The following is a 12,111-nucleotide window of genomic DNA, read 5'->3' as shown; positions in this document are numbered from 1 at the left end:
CCATTATCAAATAATTATCCACATTCATTTTTACATGTAATTAGCATTCTTCCACACCTTACATAGTTTTACAGACCAGAACATACGGATCAGTAGGAAGTCGCCATACACAACAGAAATAATGAAACAATGGAGGATACAGGGAGGGAAACAATAATGGATTATCAGACAGCACGATGGACAGAATTCAACCACAACGATCAACTCTTTTACACAACACAAGCTACTTGATAATTAGATAACTCAGAAGGTAAAGGAGGGCAGAAAGAGAGCAAACAAGAAACAGAAAACGTGGTACCCAAATCATCCATAACCATAACGCAGAGATCACATGAATGAAAGAAAAAGCAATGGCAATAACTGAAGAATTAACCGGTATAATAATAGATGGAGGGGTGTACACAGTGCGTGTCTGCAAGAGATTACCATGCAACAGTTACCCAGACCAACAACCACATGACAGCCGACAATTACAGAATGGATGGTAGGGAATAATGGACAAGAAACAAAAATGGCATTACAGTTCCAGTCAGATCCAACTCAAAAGCAGCATGAATAAGAGCCAAAATTCAAGTAAAATTCCACTCTATATAAATAATCTTCAAAAACAACGAGCACAAGTGTTCAAAGAACCTCTGGATAACGCAGGACTAAAAATATGGTGGCGTAAAGACAGTCTACCCAGTGAGATTATGCCAATCAACACAAACAACCTTTCAGTCAGTCAGAATTCACGGGATATAATAAGACATAAACGATGCAAAATTGATAGGTGACATGATCACAAAGCTCTAGAGTTAATGGAGAAGAACCTTCAGTCAATCAATAGGGTCCCATATCCCAACGACAGAGAAGGAATTTTAAGAACTGACCAGGAGCTATCCCAGATGATCCCATACTCACTGGAATAGAACCCAGAACAGTCAGATGACAAGCAAGTGACAATATAAAATTGCAAAAACATGCCGGTTTGAGCTAGAAGCAATCGAATTGGAAGAAGTAAACCAGATGATGAACAGACGGAGCCATAAAATAAGGAGGGGATTATGTAAATAAGCTTGATCGGATGAGACTACATATAAACAGCCATAGGGTCCGACTCGTTGGCTGGATGGTCAGCGTACTAGCCTTCGGTTCAGAGGGTCCCGGGTTCGATTCCCGGCCGGGTCGGGGATTTAAATCTTCATTGGTTAATTCCATTGGTCCGGGGACTGGGCGTTCATGCTGTCCCCAACATCCCTGCAATTCACACACCACACAAAACACTATCCTCCACAGCAATAACACGCAGTTACCTACACATGGCAGATGCCGCCCACCCTCATCGAAGGGTCAGCCTTACAAGGGCTGCACTCGGCTAGAAATAGCCACACAAAATTATTATTCTAACAGCCATAGGGTGCAAGGAAACTTTTCAGTATACAAATTTTTCATATCTGACCTACAAATATCTTTTTGACGAAACACAATTTCTCATATCACAAGATATCAAACAAAAACATGATCAAAGCCATTGTACATCAATGAAATGACCACAAATGCCCTAACGGGGCTCAAGAAAAATCTTGGGCTAACAATAGGGTGAACTGAATCACCTGCGAGACATCCCATACTGACTCCCAAACACCTTACCTACTACTAGGATCCAAGATTAAATAAATATAACAGCCAAGACATGGAGATAAGATAACAAATTGGCACACGGTTGCACTAGAGAAGACTTTACATCAATTTTGCAGACCCCATACTCAACTAACTTAACAGCATTACACACCAGCCTGACAACGATTATTAAATACACTCCCATAATCCTTAGCGAACTGGGGGGAAATAATAAACATAAATATGAATTTTGGAGCAGATTCCACAATGATTAGGTAAATGAATGAGTACCAATGCCCACATGACAAATTGTGAGAACCACAAACAAAATCCCAGAATAAAAACACGGTAAAAACGAATGATCGTTTCAGCAATAAGCCAGCCATAATCCACACCAAGAATCCAGAAGTGAACCCACACAACAACCAGGTAGCATCAGAGTATTGATTTTACAATTACAGGTAGGAATGACCAAGCACCAATACATACAGTAACCAACCAGAACTAGCAAATGAAATATCAGGAAGAATGAAAATTTACATTCAAGCACAAGGCTAAAATTGACATCCATCAACCAGAACAAGCAGATCCACCACATGCATGACACCAGCCATCTGAGGAAGTTACAAAAATACAATACTAGAGCAGAAATTCACTTTGCAGATACCAGGAAAGATGTATGCAAGGGGAAAGAAGCTAACTAACAGTGACTACCATTAACCAGTCCAAGGAAACCACAGTTAAGAAGTAAAACTCCACCAATAAATTTTAGATTCCACCTAATTACAACTTGACCACATGCACCAAGTACCAGAAAACAAGAAGAAGATAAGTAGTACCCAAAACAGGACACCACATGGTAAACATTACCAGTACAAATGAGTCATTACACTAGAGGGTTGACAGCACTACCTGACATGGACGCATCAAATTAAATTAAAAGGTCAATATAACCTCAGATGAGTCATACAGCCATAGTCTATCACCATTCAATCAACCGGAAACATTCCAGAGTGCATGAGAATAAGAATACTACCCATGGTTACCATCATAACATCAAATCCAACAAATTCAAGAGAGATTCACATCAATATATCACCATTACACTACATATTCATCCTAGAATTCAACACAAGGCCGCAATAACAACACAATATCAGCAGAGGAAACATGTACAAGACTCCCACAAGTTAAATAGGAATAATTTCCCATAGCACAAGTCCCAGGTAAGTATTCATTATACAAACACCATTACCATCAAATGACATCTCACTATGGCAGTAATTCTCACAATAGCAACACATGACGTGTAGGAACCAAGGCAAACCAGAACAGCAGACAGTAGCCTGCTGAAAAGAAAGATCACCATGGGTCAAGATTGTAAATTAATTTTCACATATTCACTCCAAACAGCCAGGCGGGAACCGAGTCACTGGAAGAGAAATATAATTAGGACGCATTTTTCAGCACATGATCTGGACCACCAGCAGAGCTGGAACAGGGGTAAAATTTACACATTAAGCAACAGTTACCAGTCTATTTAACACAAGATATAAGATCATCAAATGGAGTAGACGAACCACAAGCATAGCAAATTCTTCACTAGGACCTAGACATAATAAGAAGGAAATGTTATTAATGACAACGAACACAATTTCATTACTGCAAAATGTGGGAGAATATTTAGTTAAATATTATTTAGAATCAAGCTCAAGAACGTAAATAATCAGAAAACTTTTTTTATAAAGATAACGTAATTGTTTACGACTCGCCCAGATATTGCAGGTCCAGAAATTAAAGAGCACAAGGTAATCAAACTGGATTCCATGAACCCCACACGGAATCAGCCAGGAACAGGATTCAAGTCACCGAAGGTAAGCTCGAATATAACCACATCAACACCAAGACAACAGCGAAAGGAGAAGTACTCGAGCACACATGAAAACAAACATGGAAAAAAATTACTTGGGGACATTTCAGTTTTACAAAATTTATAATGACTACCACTTAAGAATATTACATACTTTAAAATAATTAAGATTAAACCTACTTAATGTGACGTATAATTTAAATATGAAATAATCAAACTTGAAATAAAGGTATTTTAGAAATAATTCCTAATTACTACTACTACTACTACTACTACTACTACTACTACTACTACTACTTAAGGTAAGAGAAATAAAAAAATGTGATAAATAGTGTTTCCTCAGTGCATCGGACAATAATACACGGTAATTACGAAGTTGAACCAAACTAACAAGAGCCAAAAAAAAATAATCAGAACCGGAAGACGAAAGAAAAATAGCACTACACTGGTAAAGGATAACACAGCACAAAGTCACAAGAATAATTAAGTATCAATAATCCACGCACCAAGAAGCAATACAAGCATAAACCCAAAATGAGCAGAATCAAAAAATATAAATATGAAGGAAAAAATAAAATTGAAAAAAAACACAAAGGGATCCAAGTTACCGGCAGAACCGATAACACATAGTTTACATTGTACCCACTTGAAGCTAAAAGATTTACGAAAGCAAATACAAATACAGCAATCACACCAGAAGAAGCATACCAACATAAATAAAATGGCACATGAGTATAACTAGACGAAATTTCGTAAAATGAGATCTTGCATCGTAACAATATATGCCAGACAACTTACCGTTATTGTCCAATGCACTAACACCACTCACAAGAAATAATAAAACAAATTAAAATTTCACATCTATTTTACAACATTAACATTTTAGGAAAAGAAATAGAAAATAATAAATCCCCTGATAGGGTTTGATGCCCTGTTTAACCGATCCCAGTCAGTTTTACCATCATGTTAGAAGATGGAAATACCAACTTGGCTATCAAAAACGTTCACTCCTGAGCAGATCTCATAGCAGATTGCTTCTTTTATTAGTAGCCTGCGCGGAGCACTCAAGTCAGGCAATTGTTGCGCTCTCTGTACACCAGAGTCACTGCACAGTGCGAGTTACACGAGTTACTGATAGATGGCATAGGAGTTCGCTTTGCCGTCTCCACAATACCAACATACAACACAGAGAAATAGTTTCAGAATAATTAGTTGACGAAATGTGCCAATAGCCACATATAAAATGAGTAGTAGAACACGTAGACCAATGTTCCGTGCGCCTTTTTACTGAAGATTATCTGTGTCATACAGACACGTAGTTTAATAATACAGTTTGTCCAATAGCTTCGGATCCCAATTAATATGGTTATTGTAACAGTAATAACGTCACACAGCCCAAAGTTAGCAACATTTTAGTAACACTACTCCATTGTCAGAAATCACACAAAAAAGTTCCTTCTGCTTTAGTTTGAATTTTTTCTAGTTTTCATATCAAGTAGTTCTGGTGGGTTCCCATTCAGTAGAGCCATACTCTGACTGAGGTCTTACCAGAGTATTATACAATGTGGTTGGTTCTACTAGAGAAAGATGAGCGGAGTACTCTCTGATAGGAAGATGAACTGCAGATTGAAAGGGAAGTTGTACTAGTCAGTAGTGCATCCGGCTATGATGTACGGTTACAAGTAACTAATCTCATGTTTGTTCCATATTGAAGATAACAATAATTAAGGTTCTATTAGAATAAATTTATTGTAGCCACCTATTCAGTACAGTTCATTGTTTGTGGTGATTAAATTCTAAGTGATTTGTATACACGAAATAGGTACTGTTTCGCCCTGTTTTGGGGCATCTTCAGCCTATTGTCAGTCTTAAGTTCAAGACCCAGGTCTTGTCTTTGTTGAACATTTGGAACCAATATATACAAATGTGTTGTTCTTCGAGTCATCAGTCCGTAGACTGGTTTGATGCAGCTCTCCATGTCATCCTATCCTGTGCTAACCTTTTCATTTCTACGTAACTACTGCATCCTACATCTGCTCTAATATGCTTGTCATATTCATACCTTGGTCTACTCCTACCGTTCTTACCACCTACAATTCCTTCAAAAACCAACTGAACAAGTCCTGGGTGTCTTAAGATGTGTCCTATCATTCTCTCTCTTCTTCTTTTCAAATTTAGCCAAATCTATCTCATCTCACCTTCAGCATTCTTCTGTAACACCACATTTCAAAATCTTCTATTCTCTTTCTTTTTGAGCTAGTTATTCTCCATGTTTCACTTCCATACAATGCCACGCTCCACATGAAAGTCTTCGAAAACATCTTTCTAATTCGTATATCAAGGTTTAAAGTGAGCAAATTCATTTTCTTAAGAAAGCTCTTCCTTGCTTGTGTCAGTCTGCATTTTATGTCCTCCTTACTTCTGCCATCATTAGTTATTTTACTACCCAAGTAACAATATTCATCTACTTCCTTTAAGACTTCATTTCCTAATCTAATATTTCCTGCATCACCTGCATTCGTTCGACTGCACTCCATTACTTTTGTTCTGGACTTATTTATTTTCATCCTGTACTCCTTACCCAAGACTTCGTCCATACCATTCAGCAGCTTCTCGAGATCTTCTGCAGTCTCAGATAAAATAACAATATCATTGGCGAATCTCAAGGTTTTGATTTCCTCTCCTTGGATTGTGATTCCTTTTCCAAATTCCTCTTGGATTTCCTTTACTGCCTGTTCTATGTAAACATTGAAAAAGAGGGGGGACAAACTGCAGCCTTGCCTCACTCCTTTCTGGATTGCTGCTTCTTTTTCAAAGCCCTCGATTCTTATAACTGCAGACTGATTTTTATACAGATTGTAGATAATTCTTTGTTCTCAGTATCTGATCCCAATCACCTCCAGAATTGTAAATAGCTTGGCCCAATCAACATTATCGAATGCCTTTTCCAGATCTACGAATGCTATGTATGTGGGCTTGTTCTTCTTGATTTGATCCTCTAAGATCAGACGTAAAGTCAGGATTGCTTCACGTGTTCCTACATTTCTTCTAAAGCCAAATTGATATCCCATATCAGCTTCAACTTGCTTTTCCATTCTTCTGTAAATAATACGTGTTAAAATTTTGCAGGCATGAGATACTAAACTAATAGTGCGGTAGTTTTCACACCTGTCAGCACCGGCTTTCTTGGGAATAGGTATAACAACATTCTGCCGAAAATCGTATGGGACTTCTCCTGTCTCATACATCTTACACACTAAATGGAATAACCTTGCCGTGCTGTTTTCTCCTAAGGCAGTCAGTAATTCAGAGGGAATATCATCAATTCCAGGTGCCTTGTTCTTATTTAGGTCTCTCTGAGCTCTGTCAAACTCTGACCTCAAAATTGGGTCTCCCATTTCATCAGCATCAACAGCCTCTTCTTGTTCCAGAACCAAATTATCTTCATCTTTACCTTGATACAACTGTTGGATATGTTCCTGCCATCTTTCTGCTTTTTCTTCTTTCCCTAGAAGTGGCTTTCCATCTGAGTTCTTAATATTCATACACCTAGATTTCCTTTCTCCAACGGTTTCCTTGATTTGCCTGTATGCAGCACCTACCTTTCCTTGGACCATACAACCTTCGACATCTGTGCACTTTTCCTTCAACCATTCTTCCTTAGCTACCTTGCACTTTCTATCCACTTCATTCTTTAATTGCCTGTATTCTTTTCTGCCCTCTTCATTTCTAGCATTCTTGTATTTTCGTCGTTCATCAATCAGGTCTAGTATCTCCTGAGTTATCCACTGATTCTTAGTTGATCTTTTCTTCCTTCCTAACATTTCTTCAGCAGCCCTACTGACTTCATTTTTCATGACTATCCACTCTTCCTCTATTGTGTTTCCTTCAGCCTTTAAATTTAGCTCTTGTGCAACATGTTCCTTGAAACAATCACTCACACTCTTTTCTTTCAAGTTTTTTAGATCCCATATTTTTGCATTCTTTCCTTTCTTCAATTTCTTCAACTTCAGATGGCATTTCATGACTAACAAGTTGTAGTCAGAGTCCACGTTTGCTCCTGGGAAAGTTTTGCAATCCATCACCTGTTTCTGAATCTCTGCCTAATCATAATGAAGTCTATTTGATACCTTCCGGTGTCTCCAGGTCTCGTCCACGTTTACAGCCGTCGTTTGTGGTGTCTGAACCAAGTATTGGCAAGGACTAAATTATGATCAGTGCAGAATTCAACCAGCCGACTTCCTCTTTTGTTCCTTTGTCCCAATCCAAATTCTCCTACTGTATTACCTTCTCTTCCTTGGCCTACCACTGCATTCCAGTCTCTCATCACAATGAGATTCTTGTCACCTCTTACATATTGTATTAAATCTTCTATCTCTTCATATATTCTTTCGATTTCCTCTTCATCCGCTGAACTAGTAGGCATATAGACCTGCACTATTGTGGTGGGCATTGGTTTGGTGTCTATCTTGACGACAATAATTCTTTCACTATGCTGGTCGTAGTAGCTTACCCGCTGCCCTATTTTCTTATTCATTATTAAACCAACTCCTTCATTTCCCCAGTTTGATTTCGTGTTGATAATTCGGTAGTCGCCTGACCAAAAATCCTGTTCTTCCTGCCAACGTACTTCACTTACACCAACTACATCTAACTTTAGTCTATCCATCTCCATTTTCAGATTCTCTAACCTACCACAACGATTCAAACTTCTAACATTCCACACTCCGACTCGCAGAATGTCAGTATCCATCTTCCTGATGATCGCCCCCTCTCGTGTAGTCCCCACCTGGAGATCTGAACGGAGGACTACTTTACCTCCGGAATATTTTACCCAGGAGGAAGCCATCATCAGTACATCATTCATACAGAGAGAACTGCATGTCCTCGGGAATTACTTACGGCTGTAGTTTCCCGTTGCTTTCAGCCGTGTAGCAGTATCAATGTAGCTAAGATATGTTGAGTATTATTACAAGACCATATCAGTCAATCATCCAGACTGCCGCCCTTGCAACTTCCGAAAGGCTGCTCCCCCCCTTTCTATGAACCATTAGTTAGTCTGGTCTCTCGACAGATACCCTTCTGATATGGTTGCACCTACGGCTCGGCTATCTGCTTCATTGGGACACGCAAGCCTCCCCACCGCGGCAAGGTCACATGGTTCGCAGGGGAGGATATACAAATATGACCTTATATTAAGAATCTTCCTATTTTTTACAAATAAGAAGGGAGGCTTACTCTAGGTGATATGTACAAAAATGACAAAAATGTGCAACTTCAGTTAAAACAAAATTTGTTACATGAATACATTTAAATTATCTAACAATGTACGGTGCGGAAACGTGGCCCATTACTACGGCCCAAGAAAAGAAATTAAATGTGGCAGAAATGCCATTGTTATGCTGGCTGTGTATGGTCACCAGAGAAGAAAATATGAAATGATCACATTTGAGGAACAATAAAAGTGGGATGCATAGAGAAGAAAATTCAGGAAAGGTGACTGATGGTATGGTCATGTACAGCAATGAGAAGAGAGGTATATGGGAAAACGACTCCCAAACTTGGTGGTGAATGATAGAAGTAAGCAAGGAAGGTGAAAACTGAAATGGGCGGACGAGATGATGGAAGATAAAGGCTGGAACCGAGAGGAAGCTGGGGACTGGAATACCTGGAAGAAGTTGATACTGACACTACATGACACAGGATGAATGAAAATCCACATCCTGTTTCCAGTCATTCGATCGGGTCAGGAATGGAATGAATGAAGCCCCCAACTAATAGCAAAGGATAAGAATTGTGTCGGCTGCCAAAGCCTGTCGCACTCCTCTGGGGCAATGATTAATGAATAACAGATGAAATGATATTGGAGAGTGTCGCTGGAATGAAATATGACAGGGGTAACCGCAGTACCCAGAGAAAAACCTAATCTGCCTCCTCTTTGTCCAGCACAAATCTCACATGGAGTGACCGGAATTTGAACCACGGAACCCAGTGTGAGAGGCCGGTGCGCTGCCGCCAGAGCCACGGAGGCTCCATGACACAGTATAAGGCTGAGAAATAGAAGACAACTCAAGATGCAAGAGTTGAAAATGTGACTACCCTAGGATCTTCAGCCCTAATTTTTTGTAATTGTTTTCAATATGTGTCAGAGTGTAGGGGGTGCTGAAACTCTAATAATCCTGTATGAAGTACAACTCTTTGGACAAAACACTGCTGTACTGTAGATTCTCACTTTTTGTTTTATATTAATGTACAATACATACAAGTATATAGTACTGCCAGGTTGAGCAGCTCAGATGGTTGAGGCACTGGCCTTCTGACCCCAACTTGGCAGGTTTGATGCTGACTCTGTCCGGTGGTATTTGAAAGTGAACAAATACGTCAGCCTCATGTCGGTAAATTTACTGGCACATAAAAGAACTCCCATGGGACTAAATTCTGGCACCTCGGCATCTCCAAAACCCATAAATTAGTTAGTGGGATGTAAAGTAAATAACATTATTATTAGTATATAGTACTAATCTTTGTATAGCCAGTAGTTTTCCCACTGAAAAATATGAACAACATGTGGATTAGGAAGAGTAACATATTCCAAGATCAGTTCAATCATTTGCTTCACAGCCAGCAGAAGACCTTAGCTATAGTAGGGCATCCGTACTGTTTCTGTTGTAGCCTTGGCAAACACATTGATTCTCTTCTTCCAGTTCAATGGGCTGCTTTCTGCTGTTCTAACTTTGACCTCAATCATATGGTCTCTGCTTTGACTTGGCTGATACAGGTTTTCTTGGAGGATTGTGTGCAATTTTCCAACCAGAAGGATGACAATGACTCAGTACTTGTTTCTGAAGTCAGATTATCTCCATCCTGCAGATGTGGCCAAACAAATGCAGTCATGACTCCCAAATTTTGTGTTTGATGACCAGTTGATTAGAACATATTTTCCCAAATGTGGCTTTGTGACTTCTGCCAATGGTCTAAAAGTAAGAATTGAATTAATAGCACCATTATAAACCCTCATTTTAGTCTCAGGCTGATGATTTTTCTTTTCCACTAGATCCACTTTAATCTGGTAGTAGTCTCTCTGGGCACTGCCAATCTGGGCAGTGTTATCGCTTGAGGCTGCCCCCTTTGATGAGGCTGAGATGAGAAATCCGGATAATTGAAACCATCTATCTGTCACAGGTTCACCATGTAGAGTCAGTTGTACTTTGCTCCTGACTGTATACAGATGCATTTTTCCATTTATTATCAGGCCCAGTCATCAAAAGCTGATGCCTTTGATTTTTCCATTACAACTATATTGATGGCAGAATTCATATCTTAGAATGATTACCCACTTGCCCTATATACCAACGGCTAAGAAAACTAATTATTAGAAGTAATAAAAATATTTTCTTTTATTTATAGTAATATATTTTCAGTTGTTAGCGCAACTCAACTGCAGGGGGAGGATCCTTCTGACTGGGACACCCATTCAAAATGATCTACAAGAGTTCTACTCGCTTGTGAACTTTGTAAATCCTGGTCTTCTCAGAACAAATGCTGGTATGTATAAGAATATATTTTTAAAAGTTTGGTGACCGAGAAGTTTCTGTGCAGTTGTGTTGATAAAGAGAGACATACATACGTACATGCTTGCTTGCTTCTGGTGTCTTGAGTATGTCAAAAGAATGAGATGTGTTACAGGGTTTTAATTTTGTGACTACTGAGAGGCCTTTTCTATTGTATGTGTTCTTGGTGATACAGCACTCTGGTTAGTTCATTCATTCTATTATAACATGTCTGCTTTTCATTGAGGTTGTATGTTGTTATTTTTCGTAACGATTTTGATTTCCACTTCATGTGTTGTGATTTTGTTTATGAGTGGTGGGTCATTTAACATGAATTCTATCTTTTTGAAGGATATTCTAAGGCCAGTTTTCTGTGCTATTTGCTGTAGTGATTTAACTTGTCAGGCTTCCTGAACATTGTTGGATAGGAGAGCAAGGTCATGAGCAAATCTTGGGCAGTTTAAACTCATGTTGTCTTTGGATCTTCCAAGTTTGCAAGTTTGATGTTATAGGAAGGTACTTTTTTTTTTTGCTAGGGGCTTTACGTCGCACCGACACAGATAGGTCTTATGGCGACGATGGGATAGGAAAGGCCTAGGAGTTGGAAGGAAGCGGCCGTGGCCTTAATTAAGGTACAGCCCCAGCATTTGCCTGGTGTGAAAATGGGAAACCACGGAAAACCATCTTCAGGGCTGCTGATAGTGGGATTCGAACCTACTATCTCCCGGATGCAAGCTCACAGCCGCGCGCCTCTACGCGCACGGCCAACTCGCCCGTGGAGGTACATTTTAAGAAAAAGGGGTGGAGATAGTTGTTTCGAATCCCACTGTTGGCAACCCTGAAGATGGTTTTCTGTGGTTTCCTATTTTCACACCAGGCAAATGCTAGGGCTGTACCTTAATTAAGTCCATGGCTGCTTCCTTCCAACTCCTTGGCCTTTCCTATCGCTACAATGTACAATACATATTTAAAGAATATGGTTGTACTTAACATTTAATAAAAGATAGTTTAAATATATTAACAATACATATTTGAGGTTAAACAAATGTGCAATACATATTTACAGGATATAGCCGTATTTAGCATTTA

At 39.2% G+C, this 12,111-nt stretch overlaps 1 protein-coding gene across 1 annotated transcript in view; it reads left to right on the top strand.

Annotated features, from left to right (window-relative positions):
- The window catches only part of LOC136869107 (DNA repair and recombination protein RAD54B), a 329,880-nt gene that overhangs the window by 171,317 nt on the left and 146,452 nt on the right, over nt 1–12,111 (top strand). Inside the window, exon 10 of the mRNA XM_068227115.1 lies at nt 10,894–11,017. Coding sequence (XP_068083216.1) covers nt 10,894–11,017 — 124 coding nt within the window. The remainder of the gene's footprint in view (nt 1–10,893; nt 11,018–12,111) is intronic.

The sequence above is a fragment of the Anabrus simplex genome, chromosome 1 (genome assembly GCF_040414725.1).
Source record: "Anabrus simplex isolate iqAnaSimp1 chromosome 1, ASM4041472v1, whole genome shotgun sequence".
Taxonomy (NCBI): Eukaryota; Metazoa; Arthropoda; class Insecta; order Orthoptera; family Tettigoniidae; genus Anabrus; species Anabrus simplex.
This window is presented reverse-complemented; position numbering and strand designations above follow the sequence as displayed.